Below are 23,486 nucleotides of genomic sequence, written 5' to 3'. Positions count from 1 at the left end.
CGTCCTAGAAATTCCGTCTCTGCCCTCAGCGCACCCCTGTCCTCCCAACATTAGCTGGGCCCATCTGCAGAATTCTTCCTTGCCTAAATCTGCAAAATCTATGGCGCATAATTTGACTTAAATTTGTGTATATCTTCCCTTCCATTTGCTCTTTCATATTTTTTCAATGAATGCATTATTTATGAGCATTTACTATCTGTCAGCCCTTAGACATTCAACATTGAACCAGACACATGGGCTCTGCCTGCCCTCAGGGAGCTGGACTACACGCTCTTGACCACGAGCACCTTAGGCCTCTGTCACTCGGGCGTCGAGCACAAAACAGATGCTTTCATCGTTACGCTGGCTTGACTCTTTTTGCTCTCATGTTGCCTTAGAAACAGGGTTCTTGGGGAGCAAAGGGGTTTGGGGGGGCTTGACTGTGCGCAGTGGTAATGTAGGCAAGAAATTCTTGATTCAGACTCTCAACTCAGCCACACTCTTTGCTGAAAACTGTAATCTCATCCATCGAATGACTGGTGCGCTAACCAGTTTAAATACGTGTTTGCAGATTTTTATATACAGCATGTTCTGTGTAAATCAGATGTAAACCAGGTTATATGTAGATATGCATATCTACATTTCTATATATGTATCTTGTGTATCTGTGTATACATATGGTTAAGTAAACCTTTAAAGCACTCAAGTGCTGGGTCTTTTTTTAAGGAATTCTTGAAACAATTATTTTTTCAGGGAAAAGGATCAAACCCTTGCCTTGCTCTTTGCCAAAATGTATTCTGAAAAGTAAACAGACACTTTATGGAGCATTTGGAATAGTGGGTTTCATCGAGATTTACTTCTTAGGAGATATCAAATATGCTTATTGAAATTCGAGATTTCTCCTCTCCCCTTTCATTTTGCCAAGCCATCAGATGACTCACCCTCCGCATCCGTCACTCCCCATCACTGACAGCTACCACTCTTTGCATGATTTGTGCCTTCTGAAAATACAGTCTAAAACATGGTGGTCCTCCTAGCCAGACTAGCCCAGGGGTCGGAGGTTCTTGACCTCAGCCCCATCAGCAGAAGCCATAACTCAGATTTGGTGAGTGAAGAGACAGCCATAGGCAGTTACTTACATGGCTGGCTGGAAATTCCCGTGATCCTTTGGTTAAGCATGAACAAAACAAAACAAAACAAAAAAACCAACTCTTTCATGAAGGGAACAGTTTCTAGCGAGCATTCTGAATGAAGAAAGAGCTTGGTGAGCCGGACGTCAGACGCACGGGGTGTGATGTGGGAGAGTTCTGAGATGCACAGCCATCGCATGCGGCTGGCAGGTCTGATGCATTTGGTGCATTTCCTTAAGGAAACTGACTGGATGCACAAGAAAATGGGTCCTTCTGGCTGCCAAGGATCCTGATCTCTAAAGCCTGGGCAAGCCCCTGGAGAAGTGGCCCTGGGGCAAAAGTGGATGGGTGTGAAGGCCAGAGCTTTGAGAGGAGGCAGACACAGGCCCGCAGACCTCGGCTGGGGCTTGGGGACACTTCTGACACAGTCTACTGCACGCTGCTCACGCTGTGCCGGCTCCCAAAGGAGCAGATTGAGAATCAAAAGTGTGCTGTGTGGGGAGGGCCCCCAGCAGGGATCGGCCTCTGGTTCTTGGATGCAATGAAGATTTCCTGATAATGTCAAGGAATAAGACACGAGGAAAACATTGTGTTCAGAAGGTGAGCCGCGTAATGGTCACCACACTTCCTTCATGCCCTCCTCTGGGCAACCTGCCCCCACTTCCTAACCCAAAGGACACGTAGAATCACTGTGAGGGGCAGAAGTAAAGACAACAGAACTTCATCCACGAACATTCTGGTTCAGCCCTTCAGATCCTCTCCTAGAACCCAGAGTTGTGTTTTACCTGCAAGAAAGACAGAATGGCCTACGGAGATGACATGGGCAGTCAGGAGGTGGGGGCTGGGAGTTGACTTTTCAAAGCATCTCCCCAGAAAACTGTATGAATGGCCAAGACCGTCACGGAGAGGCTCTCATGAGTGGTGGTCCTCATTTGTCAAAAGTTTTAGAAATAGACTTCAAGGGTGCACATTTGGTTGTTTGGAATCTGTCATTCTTATTTCATTTTGAGAAAGACTTTGTTAAATGTGTCTTGTTCACTTTTCTTTCCTTCCCTTCTTTCTGTCTGTCAATGAAATGTCTTATGTCCTTGCTAAAGGAGCTTGGGGGAAAAAAGGGGGGGGGGAACCACACTTTCTTTGGGATTATAAATGACACATTCCCAAAGAAGGTGACAAACCACCATGCGGCATGAATTTTTCCTGCCATAAAGAGTATTGGTTTTTAATATAAATCTACACTATAATTTGTTATGTTCTGTGATGGTTCATAACAACCTCCTGCACTTTTCAGAAAATTAATACATTCATTAGCATAAATCATAACCCATTTCCTCAGTCTGGGCTTGAAATTGGAGGTGCCCTATCCTCCAGGAGCTCCCTTGCTCTCTCTCTTCGTGAATGATGACCCGTTAATTGTCATGGCTGGTGGGCTTCCCCCATAAAATAAAGGACTGGATTGGAAGGATTCAGATGTGATGCTTTGTTCTTGGGCTTTAATATTTTAATGAGCCTGCAGGCTTGGCTGCTGACCGAGGGAGGGACTAGATGGGGTTTCTGAGTGTGTTGTTAGTGTTCGCACTTGTGGATGGATGTTCATTAGAAAGCTCTTGTTCCAGTTACTCAGAGAAACTCCCCATTAGGAAAGATCTTTCAGCAGCATGGCAAGCAGCTAGGAGAAAGGAGAGGAGGGGAGCTTTTAGCTGTAAGCATTAAGGGGATATTGTATCCGTCATCTTAGTTCTAAAGATTTGCTTCTAAGAATTAATTGGAGCAAATACATCTCAAGGCAGGAAAAAAAAGGTTTGTGGAGCAGGGACAGTGGATGCTGTCCTTGCCCTGGGAGGACTTCTCATCTTGCAGCTGAATCAATAGGAGAGGGAGTTATTTCTGGTTATCTTTTATGGGTTTGTAAGACATTTCTTTTGTTCGGTGTAATAAAAAACCCATTGTCTGATCAGTGACTGACTAATTACGATAAGTAATTTGAAACATTCTTGATGAAACTTGTCTGTTAATTAACATCAACAGCAAATGGAAACTAACAGGACAACAAAGTGTTAGTGCACCCACTTTCTTTGGAATTGACGCCATCTTTCTGTGGCGCGTCCAATAAAGCAAAGCTGCCGAGGGCTAGAAAAATAACAAACAGGTGTGAAGGTGTGACTCACCACCTAGGAAAAGTTATTGTGAAGTTATACAAAGGAGCACTGAAATATTACAAGCGAGGGGGTGGTAGAAAGGAGTGTCAGGAGGTTGACTGATCCTGTGGCATAGAGTAAGGAGACAGAGGGTTTTTTTCTTTTTTCTCTTCTCTTCTCTTCTCTTCTTTTCCTTTCCTTTCTTTTCTTTTATCTCTTCTCTTCTCTTCCCTTCCCTTCCTTTCTCTTCCCTTTCTTTTCTTTCCTTTTTTTCTTTTTTTTCTTTCCTTCCTTCTTTCTTTTCTTTCTTTCTCAGAGCCTAATTCCTAAATACATTCATCCCCTGCTGATCTGAACTAAGATACTTTTGGCAAATACAAATGTGGATTTATGAAATTGTATTTTGGAATTATTGACATTGGCTAAGTTGTAATTATCGTTAAAAATTGTTAATTTTATCAACTCAATGGCTTTTTTTTTATGCTTTTTTAGATTTCTACCTGGACAAGGACTGGTACTATATCCACAGATAGGAGACAAATTGGATATTATTTGCCCCAAAGTGGACTCTAAAACTGTTGGCCAGTATGAATATTATAAAGTTTATATGGTTGATAAAGACCAGGCAGACCGATGCACTATTAAGAAGGAAAATACCCCTCTTCTCAACTGTGCCAGACCAGACCAAGATGTAAAATTCACTATCAAGTTTCAAGAGTTCAGCCCTAACCTCTGGGGTCTAGAATTTCAGAAGAACAGAGATTATTACATTATATGTAAGTATAATTTTATTCATTTATCTTATAGAAATTAAAATAAGCTAAATAAGTCTGTATCAATTTTTTAAATTATTTCTGTGGCAAATAATTTGGTGAGAATCTTTGCTGAAAATTGTCCATTTTTTTTTAAGAAACCTTAATTGAATGAGGACCCTGTACCAATATTATTCGATAATATAAATACCCAAAGAGGAGAAACCCTCCTAGAGTTTTTATAGTATTGAAATAAATGGATATTTATGAATATACTCAGCATCTCTACTGACAAAACATTTTTAAGGACCACTGGTGAGATCTCATAGGTAAATCTTATGCGATGACTTTTCTCTTCACCCATCCATCTGTCCATCCGTCCATCTGTTCACTCACGCATTTAGTCATTTAGTATTTACTCTATGACAGAAGCTGTGTGTAAGTGCTAGGGATTGAACGGTGAACAAGGTGGTGTAGCGGTGCCCTTTCCTTGTGGAGCCCATAGAGTCAAAGGATAGGGGGTTAGAGGCAAAACAGAGTTACACACTGGCATGTTAAAACCAGATTTAGAAGTATAAGACTTGGGTTTGTTCAGTGAGTTGCCTTCTCCTTCCATCTGCGCAATAATATGACACATTGTTGCAGGAAACAGGTACTAGATACCCTTTGGGTCATATCTGAGCTGTTGCTCCCTTCATGACACGGAGGGCAAAGGGAACAGGCATCCAAGCACATGCCTGCCAGGAGCACGCGATGTGTGGGCACAAAGAGAGGGTTGTTCCAGGCCCAGGGTTTTGTCCGAGCGCAGTCTGCATGATTATTCTCACTCAAGCCATGAAATAGGTTTTCTTTTTCTTTGGTGTAAAACTATGCCCATAACCGGGCAGGAGTGCGCACGTGATGAACCCCGGCATCGGTTCATTGGGGGTGCAGAGCTCTGTCCTGGGATCCCAAACCATCTCTTGGTGATCCGGTGGAAAATGGCTTTCTCAAGCCTTCTGGCCGCTCTTGAGAAGGCAAAGTCAGGAATTCACTGGATACTTACTTAGTGCTCAATAATACCCTGTTTTTTACTACATGAGTTGTTAAGACAAAGATGGTCATAGCTGTCTAATTATCTCATCGTTGTGGCAAACCTGAAACACCAGGGCCTGAAAACCTATTTGGAAGCCAACTTGACACAGAGAGAGTGGCTTAGCAAGAGTCAGTGCCACAGAGAAAGGGAAAGTGGGAAATTATAGATTTAAAGGAATAATTATCATAAAATGAAAATAAAAGCATTCTGAGGGATGAAACAAGGAGGCGGGATGGTAAGTGTACAAAATAGTAGAGAAATCTTTGAAAATTAAAGATAGCTATTGAGTAAAACCCATGAAGATATCGGAAGCCTAGTGGCTTGCTTCTTTGTTTATTTTAAAGACCTTTTAAGCAAGACTATCTGCCAAGGACACTGATGTGTAGTGCAGGGACCTGATGAATTCCCAAGGAAGGCTGTGCCCCCCGGGCAGGTGGGAGAGAGCTCCCATGGTGCCTTGGGGCAGGTGGTGCTCTAGAGCCCCCCAACACCTGATGTTCCCAGCATCTGTCCCAAGAACCGTGTGTCCCGCCCTGGTGCTCCAGCCAGCTCTTCCCTGCAGATAAGCCCCAGACCCAGACTCCGTCCTCTTATTTTCATTTATGACTTCATGAAGATGGCTTCATACAGTGTGCATCCCCCCAAGTGCAGGTGGGGTGTTGGGACGCTTCTGAGGTGGGGTGCATCACCTTTGTGTGTAACAGAGCGAGCACTGCGTAACTACGAGGCATCATTATGTGCCAGGTGTGTATTTAGAGGCAGGACTTAATTTATAGTTCCAATATTAATCGATACAGTAGCGGCATCTCTTCTTAGTCTTTCTGTAAAAACTCATCATGAGTTTAAGTGGCAGGTAGCCGAGCCCCCCTGACCTCGAGAACTTGCCTCAGAGGGACGATTTACGAGGTAAAACCTCACGGTAGTTGGGATAAGAGAATCTTTCTTAAAATAGAGTGTGAAACAGTGAGAGGCTGTTGGAAGGCTGCCGGCCAGGTGAGTGTCCAGGGCTGAAGGCTGGCCAACAGCCAGGGGAGACACTTCCCAGACCCTTGAGCGATCCCACCACGCCACAGACATAGGAAGACACTGTAGGTACCTGGGAAAAGCCAGAAGCTCATTTCTCATGCCCGACCCCAGCCAGCAGGGCTCACTCACTGATAGACAGCTTTCCCCGGAAAGGAGATGACAGACGAACGGGACACGTTTTACAATTGCTTAAAAAGTTAATGCTGACTTTCCGTTGCTTCTGCGAGAATTCCAAGATTTTTAGAAGTCTCTGATTTCCACATCGCACACTCACTCACCATACACCCCGGAGTCGCACTCGACTTAAAAGAGGACGATTCAGTGGGCGCCTGGGTGGCTCAGTGGGTTAAGCCGCTGCCTTCGGCTCAGGTCATGATCTCAGGGTCCTGGGATCGAGCCCCGCATCGGGCTCTCTGCTCAGCAGGGAGCCTGCTTCCTCCTCTCTCTCTCTGCCTGCCTCTCTGCCTACTTGTGATCTCTCTCTGTCAAATAAATAAATAAAATCTTTAAAAAAAAAAAAAAAAGAGGACGATTCAGGACCGCATAATGGAGAGCACTCAGACTCACAAATGTATCTCGAACACCTCAGGCCCTCAGTTCACTTGGAGACCGTTAATAATGTGGGTTTGGGAGATGCGGCTATACACCCTGTATCCCAACTCCGAATCTTCGTTGTCTAAGCACCTTCATCACTAAGAGTATGCGTATTAACATCATCATCCCCGTGAGCTGGCTCCTTGTCGCGGGCAGGAACCAGAGAAGTGACGGTATGGGGTCATGCTAGCCCCCAATGGGAACAGTCTAGTTTGCCAGTAGTCAGCCCGGGTGCTGGGTAACACCCCAGGGAAACTGATCCCAGAAGCAATGGGCCAGCAGCCTGGGGACCTGGGGTCGAATGCCTTGCCTGCACTTGAGGAGAACGTCACCTTATCTCTTGAATTTTGATTTCTTTTCTAGAAAGCTCTTTTGTCGTTTTTTTTTAAGGCCCGTGATGGAGGCCTGTAGTTCCAAACCATTCTATGGTTGGATAAATATATCCCGCGTAGGATCTCTTGTTAGTGTTTCTCTTCTCCAGTCGAAATGGATGGAATCTGCTGTGAATTCTAAGACCTTTAATTTGATTTACAGTGTTACCAGATTTTTAGAATATAGTCATCAGGCTTTGGAGTTTTGGAAGTAAATATTAATTTTTAATTGCAGGTATATTTTTAAACCTACCAAGTATCCACTAAATTCCCTTAGGAAATGACATGACAAAATGATGCGCTTCCTCATTAGCTCTTCTCATAGATGATTATTTGCTTTGACATGTGGCAAAATGATATATGTGGGTTTTCTTAATATTTAGAATTGACTTTTTCAAGTGACCTATTTCAGTAATTAGCCTTAGGCCTGATTTGCATCATCAAACTCCTAATCTTAAATGATCCAGAAATAGGGATGTTAGTGCCATTTGGTCTGAAAAACCCCCCCTCCCCCTTTCTTTATGGCCTTCACATTCTTAATTGCCTTAAGAGCATAGTAAGCATTTACATAACCTACAGTTGTGTTTGTCTTTAAGATTTCAACAAGTTTATGAAGTAACTATATGTTCTTAAGGGCCCGTTTTCAAGGGAAGCTCGGTAAACACTCCAGTTCGCGGAGGGGAGCATCCAACTGTGTTCTCAGCCTTCGTCCGTGTTTGTGTCAGTGACTTTTCTGGTAGACACTTCCGGTGTGTGGCACTGGGCCGAATGAGTCAGCAGTTTTGGTCTGTCCGCCCTTTGCGACATCCAACCTTATGAAGGGTCGCTTGTGCGACTTCAGCGCGGAACCTTGCAAAATACCAACAAAGACATTGTCTTCACTCTCCCGAGATGTGTGAGTCAGAGACGGATGGAAAATGAGTGCTTGTGTCAGTACTTTCTAAGTGAGCAGTGGCCACAGCTGAGCTCAGTGACAGAGGCGGCCACGGGCACAGGCCCCTCCCAGTTTAGCCATCTGTAAGTTCTATGGTATTTTACCGCAAACCCATAGCTGAGTCTTGGACGTATGGAATAAGTCTGAACGCTATTTCTAACAGTTGTTGGATTAAAGATTGTTTTTTAATGTATGCCTGCCGTACCGACAGTGGGCCTTCCCAAGCTGCCCCTCCCTTTCTTTGCCGTGGGAAGGCTGAACTAGCTTGACTGAGTTATGATTTCCTAGGTCATTGGTTTAGTTCCCCAAAGCAATTTTCTAAAAATCAGAGCATATGAAATTGGAAGCCTCCACAGTCAGCTTCGCTTTGCTGTTTCTTAGGCATTAAAAAGTTCACTTCTGAGCAAAATTGCAAAATAAATTAAAATGCTTGCATACAAATATACAGATATACAAATATAACAAAATGCTATTCTTCACGAATCAAAACAGGAACAGCAGATTTCATTTCCTGCATTTTCGTTAACTATATATGTGTATATGTATATTTTTTAAGACTTATATTCATTTACTTGGGTTTGTTTTCCTTTCATGTTTCTGATTTGCTTATTTCAGGAAGTAGGTCTGACAACTGACAGAAAACATATGGGATGTACTGTAACCTCTCCCCGGCAGCACAGTTGTGGGAGCTTTCGAATAACCTTTCACGTGTAGATTTCTCTTCAGATATATAAGAACGTGTGGCCTGTGTAATGATTATGGGTTTTCTGTCATGAGTTAATTTATATGATAAACGTAGCAAAAGCTTCATTTCCTTTAAATTTAATGATAGGACAGTATCAACCTGTTACTTACGTCCCTGACTTTGGGGTGAGGATTTATGTTTTAGACCTTGTATAGAATTGCCAAATTCCGGCATTAAACACCTTTCTATTTCTAACCTACAACTGTCCTCTTTGTAATGGAGTGTCCGTCAGACTCTTGGGTGTCTGGACCCTTGTCTACACACACCGCTTTGGGTGACAGACAAGCACGGTGGGTGAGAGTCCGGAGTCCGACAGACGGGTTCGTGAGTGTCCTTCAACAAGGGACGCCTCCTGCCTCGGCCTGGAGCTCCTCATCTGTGAACTGGACAAGCTGTCGGGACCTGCCTCCGCAGATCGACATGAGCTTAAGTGGGTGTTACGTGTCAAGTGCTCATTTCCAAGGTTGGCTCCTAATGAGTACAACCACGGGGTCCCCTTGGAGCAGAGCGTGTGAGGTCAGAAGACCAAGGGCAAAGCCATGCCTTCCTGCAAGCTAGTGGGCGGCGAAGATGTACCCACAAAGTGTAATTTATTTGCAAACCATCCATAAAATGAAACTCCAGAGAGTTTACAAGTTTCAGTAAGGCTGCATAACTTAATTATAAGATCTCTGCTCTTTGTCTTAGAGTGTTATAAAAGTTCTTTTGTCCCTGGGCTTCCTCGACCAAGAAACCTGCATTTATATATCTTTTTGTTGGTGGAATTGCCCGAGCTTGTTAGCAGATCCTCCGTAAGACCCGAAAGAGACAGACCGGGAGGAGTATTCTGTGCGTATGATCATTTCCCCGCTTGGCCTGTCACCAGCCCTGCCAGAGCATTTTCATCGTTTCCCAGCACACAAAGGAAACACTGTATTTTTATTGATAATTTCAGCGGCCTCCTAATGTAGTGTATTTTCCCAGAGGAAAAAAAATTATGTCAGGGTCGCCTTGTCACTGAGGCTAGCTGGGGAAGAGCATTTCATTAGTCTGATCATCAGAAGTGTTGTTTCTGTTATTTTAAACATAACGTGAAATCCTCCTCTGACGGTACTGTGGGCTCTTTCCGAGTGTAACAGTAAGTCTCCTGGTTGATTTTCCTACGAATAGAGCTTACGTTCTTTCCATGGAAGTTACAGTCTCAGTTTCTGCCTAACTGCTTTGGACTGAGAAGCTTCTGACTGACTCTGTTCACACCCAACGGTGTCCCCTGGGCAGTAGTGAGAGGCCTGCGACGCTCTTCCTTATTCCCAAAAGTCACCAAGGAAAGAAGAAGAATGATTTCGTGAAGCGAAGAGAAGACGGGAGGGAAAGACTGAAAACCCTATGAAATGAGGATTACTTGGAAAAAAAGGAATTCTTTGTGAATTGCCCAGAGTAAAACTGCCTTTACAGTTTCATAAGATTCATGCTAATATCTCCAGTGCCTGTATTTATAGCTTTTTTAAAGTTCACTTAGCCTTATAAATAATGGAATAATACTAGAGAATGAGCGAGAGATAGTTTCTTTCTTAATAGCCTTTAATATTCACCTTGAAGATGAAAACTAAAAGCAAAATAAAGCACTTAAAAAAAATAGCCAAGAGGCACAGACAGACATAAAAAGATCACTTTGAGAAAACTTATTTGTGTAGTTCTTAAGAGTCACACATTTGTTCCTAAAATTCTGAGATCCCAGGCTAGGTGTTTGATGACTTCAAAAGGGAAGTGTTATGGCCTCACATACTCTGTGTCCCCTGGCAGTCTCAGAAACAGGTGGTAGAGAAGTTTTTATCACTGTGAGAAAGCAAGAACGTAGAAAGTCTGAGAGTTCCTAAATGGCGCGTACGGTTCACCCTGCCATGAAATGCAAAGGTCAAGGCTCCAGCCAGGACCGTGGGAACCCTTAGACCAGCATCTTCAGCCTGTGACGGTGCCCCTGGGTCACCGAGTGTGCACAGGCATCCCTCGTGACATGAAAGGTCACGTACATACGTGTTCCGTCCCGTGCGTGGTTTAGTAGAGGGAGTGTGCGTGGCGCTCCCGCACACATGTGGTGACGTGAAGACTCTCGTGGGTACACACGGCACATACGGAGCAGCATGAAGACGTTCACATGGTTCAGACACCGGCGATCGCTGTGCTTGTCCGAACGCGTCGGGCCTGCACGCTGGTTTGTAGCGTGTGGCCTGGAACTGACTCAGGGCGTAGTCCCTGGAGCTGAACCAGGAGATCTGGGTCAGGATCAGGAAGGGAGGGGGGTCCGCGGGGAAAGGGGGTTGTAACCGCAGCGTGTCGGGTCTTCCGCATTTCCTCTCTGCTTTTCCATCTTTTCACCAAGGCCGTGTCTTCATAAGACTCTGTTACTGTGTGTAAAAAGTTATCAAGTCCTTCAGGCGCCTCAGTGGAACGTTGCTAAATAGCCAAATTGTAAGAATTGTAAATTTCTCAAATACACAAACTGAGGTGATGAGGCTTCCGATTTTCTTAGTCAAATACAAGTGCTACGTTTGGGATGGACGGCTGGACGGACGGACAGATGCACGGATGGGCAGCACTATCGGGCACGAGCGTATTTGATGATGTTACAGGGGAACCAGGCGTGTGTTACTAACGAGGGTTCTGCTTCGAAAAGGGCTTTTTGCACGAGTGAAGTAGCCCAGTTCCATTGTTCCTGATGTTCAGCCAGGAGATGAAGGTTTTCTTTTATTGAAGCGAACATGTGGAAAATTGCTCTGGATTCCTAGAGTATAGAATGTGTCCCCTGAATGGAATCGGGTTCACGTGTAGGGCCCATTCAGACCAGGCATTTATTGGGGTTACCCCGGTCTCTGGATGGTCAAAGCCAATAAGGTCCCGTCCATCTAAACTCTCCCGCCATGGAGAGCGGCGCCTTTTCTCCTCTGCAGTGTTCCATTCGAAACTGTCAGCAAACATTAATTCAGTCAGTAGTGAAGTCTTACCACCCAGAGATGAACCCTGCCTCAGATGGGTATTTTCCACGTCAGTGCTGCAGACGCCCAATTACTGGGCCATTAATATCACTGCAGCGATTAGGGACAGTAGAATGAGCAAGAAGTTGTGGGACGGGGGCCCTCCCCGCCAGCCACTTTTTACTCCGACCCCCTTTGCTATCTGGACCTTTCCGTATCTCCACACAGATATTTTCATGATTAAGACTGTTAAAAAGCCAGGAGTGGGCAGTGGATTGTGGGCTAGAAACCATTCACACCGACGCTTGCCTCTTCATGATTCAGGATGTCTCAGTGACATATTGTCACAGCCTGTTGACCGGGAAATCTCCGTTTTACAAATCGGAACACTTAAGTAAGGGTGATGTAGACAATAGGGGATGACGTTTTATCTTTAGGACTCTGACATAGTTCTTGCCAAATTTCTTTTCTTTCTTTTCGGCATGAGTTTGGTCATTCCATCGAAGTGGTCATCTGGCCACCTGTTTTTTAAAATGTAATTCTTTTCAGTAGATTTTGGCCCGTATTAAGGTCGACTCTCATGCACTGTTGACCATCACATAGTCAGGATGTTAATTTTGTCTGAATTGCTATAACAATAAGATGAATTCCCTTAAAGCATACTAGATGAAAACTTTTTTTAAAATGAGATCTTACTGAATTTTTTTTTTTTTTACCTAATGAAAGATTCCACCTGCATAAATCATCGTCACTTTTAACCATAAAATCCTAGAAAGGGATGTTTTCCCTCAGCAGAATTCCTTAAAAATTGAGACTCTAAGGCGTTGCAAGCAATATTTTCAGGGGAAATAGAGTGAACCACTCTGTAATCAGTGTCCTGCCGTTCGTGTGCCTCTAGGGAAAGAAAAGAGAGACTGGTCACTTATTGCTAGGACTGTTTGATCTTTCTCAGAAAAATGTCACTGCACTGCTGGAGCTTGGTCTTTTGTTGCCCCGTATCCCCGGGTGTCCACGCGCACGCGCACACTCACTGCTTCCCACCCCCTCCTTTGCAGTCTGGTTGTACGTCATCAGTGACTCCTCAGGACTATGTTATCAAAGGTAACTGTGGCTCTGAGCATCTTTAATGATGGTCACGACCTGCATCTTTGTATACAGTTCCTGATGGCTCAAAGATTTTATGAGTAAGCAGTGATAGAATTTTTTATGCTCTAGATGTGGTGACTGTCACTTTATATTGTTACTATTCTCACAATAGGTTGGCCTCCCTCAATGTCCCAAGTCTTACGTGATCCACGAAACAGGAGATACAGTGAATATACTGGGCATTCCATAGAGTAGCCGGTTGTCTTCTCCTCCTTCCCCCAAAATTAATACAAAGAGGCGAAGTAATATATGTCATTAAATCTTTTAGTAAATGCACAAAGACAGTTGACTAAACTGTTTCAAGGTTGTTACTCCTCCTCTTATTTCCAAGCTGTCAGCAGAATATCCTATCATTGTTGAAGATGAAACTTTGAAAATGAGGAAATGAAATTACACTATCTCACTCCAGAGCATCCATTTATATTTGATACCTGGTATCTTTACTCACGTTTTAATGCTAGAATGCTACAGGGAAGGGCTGAATTGTGACTCCACTTTTAAATTCATTTTTCCAAATCATTCTGTCTAGCAGAGAAACTAATTAATTGTGTTGTGTAGAAGTCACTGGGGCTAAGCCAGTTATTAATTCTTAATGCATGATTTACTGCTTTAAAATTTCAAAACACAACCATAGTGATGTGGTTTTAATTCAAGTGATTCTTCTTATCATACTGGAACAATGTTTCCTTGGCTGAGAAACCCACACATCCTACCTCACTAGTCCCTTATACAGTGTTTAAACTGTGACCTGTTCCCCACACACTAAAATCAGTTAATCCAATGCCAGCAAGGGCTATCTCATCAAGAAGAGATTAAAACAAAACAAAAAACCTTTTTGTGGATCTCTATTTCACTTTGAAAATACCTTCCTTTGTATTTTTTCTTTTCCAAATTGAGGCCATTTTAAGAAGCATTTCTACAGCAAAGATAAGGCAAATTTGATATTATGGAATGAAATGCCATGTGCTTTGAAATAATGCTGATTTTTTTTTTTTTAAACATCCTCCCAAACAAAAATAATGGAGCCCTGGGAAACTTATGACACATTCCTCATCTCTTACACTCTAAATCCACAAAGAAAAACACAAAAAAGGAGTTAGAAGAAGTGAATTTTTCCTCCTTTTGGCACATGATACAGCAGTTTCTGTCTCAGAAGTTTTTATTAATTACAGAAAAAGGTATTTATTTTTGGCATTCAGTGAACATTATGATCTCCATGTTTGGACTCTTTCTCCTCAGTCATTATCTGAAAGGATACTCATACTCGAGGCATGAAAATCTGCCCTAAGATCTAGAGACTGAGTCCCTGCTTTCGTAGTCCCCACTGGGAATAGGAGCTGGTGTCCAGGGGTTAAGGACCTAGGTCTTATGTTTCCTGGGTTATGCGTTCACAGTAACCGACTGCATTGTCATCAGGCTCCCTGTTTTCCTACTTGCAGATCTCGTGATCTCATTCCATCTTTTTTGGTTTTTTTCTTCCTTTAGACCCTCTGGGTTCCTAGCCCTGGTGCAAGGCAAGAACCTAGTTTGTGCGCTGGGTTTATTTGAATCTCGTGGCTTCCCTTTGCGTGTCTCTTGATTCTGCTTCTTTCAGTTCTTAGTTTGTCAGGTGATAGGCTTCTGGTTCTTCTGAGTCGGGGTTGAGCTGATGGAGAGACCGATGTGCATGGGAAGACCGGCCCAAAGAAATCAAAATTAGGAGGGCCGGCGTATCATGACGTGGTAGAAGAGAGTGGTGTAGGGAAAATGACACTGAGAGAGAGTTGTCAGAAAATGCTGTTTGTTTCATAATCAAAAAAGAGTAAATATGTCCCATGTAGCTTTAGATAATTTTGGTTTTTATTCTTAACAGTCAACTGAACTCTGGCTTTACTCACCCGATATGCTTATTACCTGTCTCTCTTGGGTTGAGTGCTTTGATGAACTGGATAAAAATATTTGCCTTTGAGTGTCTGTCTGTCACCTGTGCCGTCCCCCTGCCCCCCCCCGCCCCCCGCTGTGCCCCATTCCAACAAGCTACATTTTAAAATAGTTTGAAATATCTTCCAGAGTAGGAGTGTAGGAGTGTGTTTTTCATTTTCTCCTGCATAACCAAGAATTTTTCTTCATAGCTTCAGAGTGAAGCTGTGTATTATCCTGGAGAATTTTTTTGTGCTGCCCTCATTCCTGACCTCTTGGCGAATGAGGCCCGTGTACCCGCACAAACCCAGCAGCGAATTCTCCATCTGATTAGCACAGCGGTCCCAATGTGATAGACTAAAAACAGCCCCCCGGGGTGCAGGGCAGTAACAATCAGACGAAGCCATGTTCAAATGCACTATTACTTCCTCTCCGTGGGCACAGTCTAGAAAACACAGCCAGGAAGATTCTTACCCCTTTAGTCCGTTTTATCCACCGGTTCTCTTTTCCATACTCTGATAACCAGCGTAGGATTGCCCGAGTCAGAACTGCAGCAAAGTGGAAGTCCGTGTGCACATTCACGGGAAACCACAGATGGTGGCCAGCGCCGTTTTCAGATGTGAAGAACGTCTCACAGGCAGTGTGAACTCAGGGTACTTTTTTGCTGAGCAATGATCTCCACCCACTGAAAATCAGGCCTCAGGGGAGCAATCTAGTGATTTTAGTATACTTACGGCATTGCAATTAGATCCCCAAAGCTGAGGCTTTTAAAAACAGGCCATAAAATGCCCATGTATCTTTATTAAACCTATTTTTCTAACTGGATGGAGAAACTTTTCTAGTAATTTTTAATTTTATAAAGTCTCTCTCTCTTTTTTTTTTTTTTTCCCCCTCTAGGCCATGGGGGATAAATGTCTGGGCACTAAAAGCTTAGGTGTATCAGTGTTTTGGTTTTTTTGTTTTGTTTTGGTTTTTTCTGTCTCTAAATGATTAAATGCAATTTCATCCATTTAGTCATACTGTAATTGTGGTGGCATTAGCTAATACCGGCAGAGAGACCCAAAGAAAAACTAAGTATAATGAGGTAACAATTTATTTTTACTCTTTCTCTAAGTTAAAAATTCCTAATACATTCAAATCAACAGTAAAAATATTGCAACATTGTCTCCTGAAATGCAAGTAGATTTTTCTCCCCAAGCATGAGCAATTTCTCGTTTTTCAAGCAGGCTGCTACTATGCCTGTTTGTAAAGCTTCTGGTGACTGGATGTTATGGAAGAAACCAGAAATCAATTGTGGCTTTATTTCAGAGCTCATTGCCCAAAGGAGGTGCAGTCAGGATGGGGCACCTGTCAGGGTCCTTAGTCAAGGCAGCGACAGGGGGGCCTCAACACTGAGAACCACACTCCCTACACTCCCTGATGCGGTGGTATGGTAGGAAGAGTGAGATTAATTTTCACTGTGGTATCGAAAATAAAATAAGGTCAAGTCCCTCTAAGTTATTTTAAAGATGCTCAGAAGTTTACTTTCTGAAGTTTCAGTTAGGTGCTGACGTCTGAAAACCGGGCTCTCTGTGACCACTGGGGTCATTCCTAACAGAGGGCAGGGCAAAAATCTTTCCATGGCAGAACATCTCACTCTATTATGGAGTTTATCCCCTTCTTAAACAACCAGGTATTGGGGATGGTATGTTAACACTAGTAATGAATTTTTCAATATCTTCCAGTAAACTTTGCTGCTCCCAAGTTGACTCAAAGCAGAGTCTGGAATGCATATCACAGCAGTCTGCCTCCTGGCCGACCCTCCCCCTTCACCCCCACCCCTCCAAAACTGCAGCGGCCTCTGGTGTCCTGAAACCCCAAGAACCATGCAAAGGCACAAGCTTCCATTTCCCTCTATGCAACTCAGGCCAGAAGGCTTTCTTCCCAGCCCCCTCCCCACCCCTGCCCCCAAAGAATAAAAAAGTTTCAACTGTTGAAGATGCAAAGCAGGTTCATTCTCCTGCTGCACAATTTCTCTCCTCCCGTCTTAGTTTGTAGATGCTAAGTTATAGATTGCAATTTAATTTGAATACTTGAGTTCTTTATGTGGGGGGTTATTTGGACAACATTTAGGGTAAACCAAAAGGAGCTCCGCGTGAAAGAACTGATATTCAGAAAGGGCGTTGACTACAAATTAAAATCAAAAGAAAAAAAAAATCACCCAATGATGCGCTCCTCTGTGCTTGCTTCCAAACTTACAAAGGAGAAGCAGTCAGCACTTTTGAATTCTGTTCCCAGGTGAAGCTTCTTTGCCTGGTCTTATCCTTTTTGGTTCTGGTATTCATTCCTTTATTTATTTATTTTTTCCTTTTATATCTGAATCTCTGACCTTATTACTTCAAGGTTAAAATAAACAAACCTCCATAGCCTCCCCCTTTTCTGTGCAAGACCCTTCAGATCTTATTTTTAACATATTTGTTAAGCCCTTAGCTGGAAAAAGTTAGTCATTTCACTGCATTTGGGTGCACTTTTGCATGTGGGTACATTTATGTGCATATGACTTAGAAAACATGGAGATTCCATTTGAATTAAGTAAACTTAACTTTTGAAGCCATTGGCCAAATAAAGACCTCAGCTTTCTGCATTTTTCTACATGAGAACATTTCCTCATTTTTGAGAAAGATCAACTAAGAACTTGAACTAAGTGAAGATTCTAGCACTCCTCAAAAGGGTGCTTGGTCATAGATAATCACACTGTTTTATGCCTTTAGGAGGCAAAGACACTTCAAAATTTAGAAACCTGCCTAGAGGAGGGAAAAGGGAAAGCAGATGGAGAAATTGGGAGAAAAAAAGATTTTATTAGATTCACAGAGGCATATAAAGTTTCATTATAGGTACTTGTTTTAACTCTTCTGCCAGATATTTTTTCAACAATCTACATTGTCTATTTTTTACCCCCCAAATTATGATGGCAGTGTTGCCCATTTTCCCAGGAGAAACTCAGTGCCAGCATCAGCAGACGAGGGAGGTACGATTTTAAGACTGTAAACTTTAAGGAAACACTCACATAAGCAAAGAGATATTTATACACACAAGAAGCAGCCATTGTTTTTAAGGGAAACAGTGAAAGTAAAAGTCAGTAACTCAAGAACACAAAGACAAATAAGTCGGTCTTATTTTGCAGCTAATACAATTATCTGTAGCGTGCATATTTCTTCGGGCATGTAGCCCTTGTTTGCCATTTGGAAAACAACCCATTAAAAGCATGTCTTTGGATTTATTTTTACCAGAAATGCCGTCCCTGCTTCCATGCCTTGAAAAGCACAGTGTTAGTAGACAGGCCTTTGATAATCCAAGTAGAGAATGACTTACAGTGCAGAAATGTATATGAAACACTTCTGTTCCTTGTCCCTTGAACTTTGGAGGAATGGAAATGTCTAGCGCTCTCCACCTTCTTTTCTCTTCTGGAACTTGACCTGTAACTTAAATCCTCTTCCTCAGCAAAGTCCCTGGCAGGCTGTCTTTTCACAGCTTTAGTTACAATGCTAATCAGAGGACACACCACCCTAAGAAGACAGAACAGCAATGTTTTTCAGTAGACCATAGGCTGTTTTTTTTAAAGTACTGAAAATGGCCAAATGCTCCATCCTTTCTCCTCCCCCCCTCTTGAAGTGGGAAGCAAATCAAGCTGGTCAGCAGGAGGCCAGTGGCTGCAGGACGCCCTTCTCACACCCCCCAGGGTTGTTGCCCCAGGGCCCTGACCCAGCAGAGGACATGTGTGGTCCCCTCTGTCGGTCAAGTTGTCCTCTAGCAAGTAGCTGGGTGGAAGGGTTTCCCCAAGGTCCTTCTCGGTAATAAGAACAGACTTGCTGTTACTGGTCCAGTACAGAATGATAGAGAGAAACTTCAGCATTTGAAAGGCCTGAGTCTCAGCCTCCTTCTTCATCTCGAATAAGGCTGGGAAAGAAGGAAAGCGGGTGTGGGAGTGTCCTCTTTTAGTGTTTACCGAACTCGGGTGCTTGGCACACAGGAGCATCAAGCTAATTGTTCTTGAAGCAGGAAATCTGTAGTCGAGGAAGCAGGTGTTGTGGGATGATTACCACATTTTAAAGTGAGTGTATTAACTCTCGTGCTCTTTTGACTTTGACCCTGAAATAGTAGCTTTTTGGATGATGCTGTCCCTTTTATGTACGGACTACTACTAAATCAGTTGGTTCTGAAGGAAGGAGGAAGCGCTTAAGTAAACTTGAAACCAGATAGCATGTGTTGACAGTCTCCATTTTTCTTTCTTTTCTTTTCTTTTTTTTTTTATGTTTGGCTTTCAGCATTCCATACTTTCAGAAAACTTGTGACTAAGAGTGAATTCTTATTTTTCAAATTGTTTTCAGACATTTCATGTTCATGTAAACTTGGCTTATTGATTTCCTGATTTTTTCTTTATTTTTTTGTTTTGTCCATTTTATTTTTAATCAGCTACATCAAATGGGTCTTTGGAGGGCCTGGATAACCAGGAGGGAGGGGTGTGCCAGACAAGAGCCATGAAGATCCTCATGAAAGTTGGACAAGGTAAAGACCATCTGCTGCTTCATGAAGCCACTGTAATCTGGTTCGGCCCCCAGCAAGTGTGGCGCCAATGCCGTTACTGCCCGCCTTCACTCCCTCGTAGCTTAGTTTTGAAAGCAAACATTTCTCTATACCTTGAGCCACTGACAGATTGCCTCAAGTCAATGTAACACACTTCTTTTATTGGAGATTCCTCTAAAAGTTAAGGTCGGCCAGCTACGATGTCCATTGCCATCTAACGTATATACTTATATATACACTCTTTTTCCTTCTTAAAAGCAAAACACCTCTTTGATCCAAAAATTAAGATACCCAGAGCGAAAACTAAGTTTCTGCCATTTTGCCCATTTCTGCCTCTTGACTACAGAAGACTTGAGCTCCTGAGCCTTTTCACATACAGATAACCTATGGTGCAGAATTATTCTTCTAATTAGAAATTGGTATAGTAGTCAATCAACTTGCTCGTTTAAATTGAAATGTCATCTGCAATGCTCTGCCTGCCAAATGCAAGAATCCCTATAGTTTGCACAGATGGCCTCAGAATCCAAACCTCTGAAATAACTAGTATAACCGTTTTGTTTTAAAAGGAAAATTATATTCTTGTATGTCACAGCACTTTGCATAAAGAATCTTAACGTTCGTTGCTATTTATGCCTCTTGAGATATATATCCAGAAGCTCCTAGAGCTAGATCGCATTAGACGCCTGGGCTGTAAGTAATCTATTCTTTCTCATATAGATGCGAGTTCCGCTGGGTCCACCAGGCATCATGATCCAACACGACGCCCAGAACTAGAAGCCGGTACAAATGGAAGAAGTTCAACGACAAGTCCCTTTGTCAAACCAAATCCAGGTATAGCAGCATGAGGGGGTGTGGATAGGTCTGTGCATCCCGGGTGCCTCCGGGCCCAAGAGGTAGAACAGAGTCTGAGCACTTGGACACCAGTGGGGTGAACTTGGAGTTCCCAGAGTCGCTAATCTTTGTTCTCGGTTGGTTGTTATTCATTACGCAGTTAGAACAAAAGAACTCATTCCCACGAAAGGTTCACATTCAGAAGAGCAGAATTCATCAGAGGTAGGGACCAATTATGAGCGCCGCTCATTCAGACCAAAGTTATTTTTATTGGTCACACTTAATTGTGCCGGTTGCAACACTAGCTTAGAGCCGATGTTAATGTATATGTAATTAATGTACTAATCCCTCATCTAATTATATCTAATCCACAAAGAGCCCGATTGATCTCCTTCTACATTTTAGGTGGCAGCATCTTAAAATATTGAATAATGCCGTGTTTTTCAGGTGGTTATATGGCTGGAATTTTTTTTTTTTTTTTGCGTTTTCAGTGTAAAATAAAATACCAAAGGGATCCCTGGCCACAGTGTAGAATAACAGGGAAAGCTGGCTGTCATTGAACTTCATTTTCTTCGCAGTCCTTGGACAGCTGGCTGCGTGTTTGTCTGCACGGGGATGACATTTGTGTGTAGCGGTGGCTGGACAGACGTCAGCCATGCCGCATCCGGGGTGCGTGTGCCTGGTTAGTGGTTGTGTGAATCCGGCATCTGCGGCCGTGTCCCCCCTCTTTCTGAGCCTCAAGGAGGGAAGTTGTTATTTCTAACTTTCAATGACAAGATGTGTCAAATTCTTGTGACAAACTGATAAATGGATCATATAATGATGCCAGGCGATTTTTTTCGTGCTTAACATTTGGGTTGGCAGCCTGTTCCGTGTGAGAGTTTCTGCCGCCTTCCAAATATATTTTAGGTGTAAATCAAATAATACAAACGAGTTAGGAGTTGAACGTCTTCCCAGGCCCCAGCAGTCCCCGGGCGCTCCCCGGCCGCGGTGCCAGTGGGCAGGGCTCGTCTCCAGAACGCGGGCAGCGTGAGGTTCCCACGAAGCCGGTGCCCGGGAGCGAGGCGAAGAGCAGGGCGCGCGGGGGCAGGAATCACTTGCCCGGACTAGGGGCCTCCCCCTGCGTGTGTCCCCGCCGAAGCTCGCCTCTGGCGCGGGTGGCTGGGAGCAGCCGGCACGGCCGGACCTGGGTCGCCCGTGCGGATGCCGGAGCCGCGTGGCGGTGGCCGCTGGGGCTGGGCTCTGCGACGGCGAGGGGCGCGAGGGGCGCGGTCTGGGGGGTCGGGGGCGGGGGGGGGGGGGGAGGCTGGCGGCCCCCCGCACGGCTGGTGTGGCTTCGCAACCCGCCGGCCGCGCTCGGCCCGGCAGTAACCCCTCTGCTCCGTGTCCCTCTCTCCCCGCCGGTCAGGTTCTAGCACAGACGGCAGCAGCGCCGGACATTCCGGGAACAATATCCTCGGTTCCGAAGTGGCCTTATTCGCGGGGATTGCTTCAGGATGCATCATCTTCATCGTCATCATCATCACGCTGGTGGTCCTCCTGCTCAAGTACCGGCGGAGACACCGGAAACACTCGCCGCAGCACACGGCCACGCTGTCGCTCAGCACGCTGGCCACCCCGAAGCGCGGCGGCGGCAACAACGGCTCGGAGCCCAGTGACATTATCATCCCGCTGCGGACTGCGGACAGTGTGTTCTGCCCCCACTACGAGAAGGTCAGCGGGGACTACGGGCACCCCGTGTACATAGTCCAGGAGATGCCCCCCCAGAGCCCTGCGAACATTTACTACAAGGTCTGAGACTCGGAGGTGCCTTGGCTTTCCCGGAGGAAACGTCCTGGCCCGCGGCCGCCCGGGGAGGGTTTGATGACCCCCTGCGCGTCGCCTGGACTGGAGCGCAGCGGGGGAGAGGGAACGCCGCTTCTCGGGAGAGCCCTGTTGAGTTGGACAGCTTCTCTAGTGTGAGCGCCCCGGCCGCGGCCGAGACAGATGCTCGCCGGCCGCGGGGAGCGGGGGGCGCAGAGGGGGCCCCGCTGGGACTGTGGCGCTCGCCTCCCACCCCTCCACCTCCAAGCCATGCGCTGCCGGCACTCGGGCCTGCGGGGAGCCGGGGGAGACCGAGCCTCCCGGGCAGGGCAGGAGTCCCGGGCCGCCGCGCCTGGACCTGCAGTCCTCTGCCTCGGGCGCTCCTGCTGCGGAGCGTCCGGACTTGACACACAGACCTCGGGCTGGGGGAGGCTTCCGAGAGGTCCAGCTTCCAGTCCTCCCCATGGCACCCCGTCCCCCCAGCGCCCCTGCCCGATCTCCGGGGCTCTGCCGTGCTTCCCGGGAGAGCCCCTCTCCCTCTGCACTCTGCATCACTGCTGGAACACTCACGTCTGGGGGTCTCCTGCTCCGCGCACCTGCAGCCACGGCTACCACGGAATGGGTAATACACTTCTAGAAATGGTGTTTGCTAATAAGGCGCCCCAGGCGGGGCTGTGGGCCGCGGAGTTCGCGGAAGGGGGCGGGCTGGGGAAAAGGGCTGTCTGCAGATGCAATTCCAGGCTGCCGCCTCCAAAGCGGAGTCCGGTGGGGGGGAGCCCCGTGAGTAGCACAGCACTTTGGTTTGGCTGAGATTTTAGGAGGCAAGTAGGAGACACAACACCACTCACAGTGGAGGAGGGTGCCTTTGAAGGAATCCGCCCTGATCGCATGGCAACGTGCAGGAAAACCAGAGTCCTCTTCGCTGGGGAGAACAAAGGGGCATTGTTGGGGGAGGAACAGGCCAGGAGGGAAGGGAGCCGTGGGCGCTGATGACGGATTCGGGCAGGACTGTTGTGGTGCCGGCAGTAAGAGGTACCGCTTGGAAGCTGTAGGAGAGTCGGTCTGCTTTGGATGAGGTCTAGAGCGGACTCAGCTGCTATCCTGATCACATTTTATTAAACACAGGGAAAGCATTTAGGAGAATAGCAGAGAGCCAAATCTGACCTAGACGTTGAAAAGCCAAAGGTCAACAGGCTGTAATTCCATCATCATTGATGTTATTGAGGAGTTCTGTTATGTAAAAGGTAGGTCAGAATCCCCGCCCCCTCCCCCCAGTGCCCCTCCCCCATCCCCTCCGCCACGGAGCCTCCCCACACGTTGGTTTTTGGCGCCTCCCCACACGTTGGTTTTTGGCGGTGCTGTCCTGTCTGCCGCGTGGGCCAGGGGAGGGTACCGAGCGAGGCCACAGCCAGGCTGCTCTGTGCCTGGGCGAAGCACACGGGGAACCCCTTGGGGTCCTTAAGCGGGAAATCGGTGATGACGTCGAGGGGGAGAAGGAAGATAGCACGTATTTATAATAGGTATATAGAACACAAGGGGTAGAAAATGA

At 45.4% G+C, this 23,486-nt stretch overlaps 1 protein-coding gene across 1 annotated transcript in view; it reads left to right on the top strand.

Annotated features, from left to right (window-relative positions):
• The window catches only part of EFNB2 (ephrin B2), a 41,595-nt gene extending 18,334 nt beyond the window's left edge, over window positions 1-23,261 (top strand). Inside the window, exons 2-5 of the mRNA XM_044250081.1 lie at window positions 3,740-4,023; window positions 19,193-19,285; window positions 20,021-20,134; window positions 21,543-23,261. Coding sequence (XP_044106016.1) covers window positions 3,740-4,023; window positions 19,193-19,285; window positions 20,021-20,134; window positions 21,543-21,931 — 880 coding nt within the window. The 3' untranslated portion in view covers window positions 21,932-23,261. The remainder of the gene's footprint in view (window positions 1-3,739; window positions 4,024-19,192; window positions 19,286-20,020; window positions 20,135-21,542) is intronic.
• Window positions 23,262-23,486: the final 225 nt, after the last annotated feature.

Source organism: Neovison vison, chromosome 5, assembly GCF_020171115.1.
Source record: "Neovison vison isolate M4711 chromosome 5, ASM_NN_V1, whole genome shotgun sequence".
Taxonomy (NCBI): domain Eukaryota; kingdom Metazoa; phylum Chordata; class Mammalia; order Carnivora; family Mustelidae; genus Neogale; species Neogale vison.
This window is presented reverse-complemented; position numbering and strand designations above follow the sequence as displayed.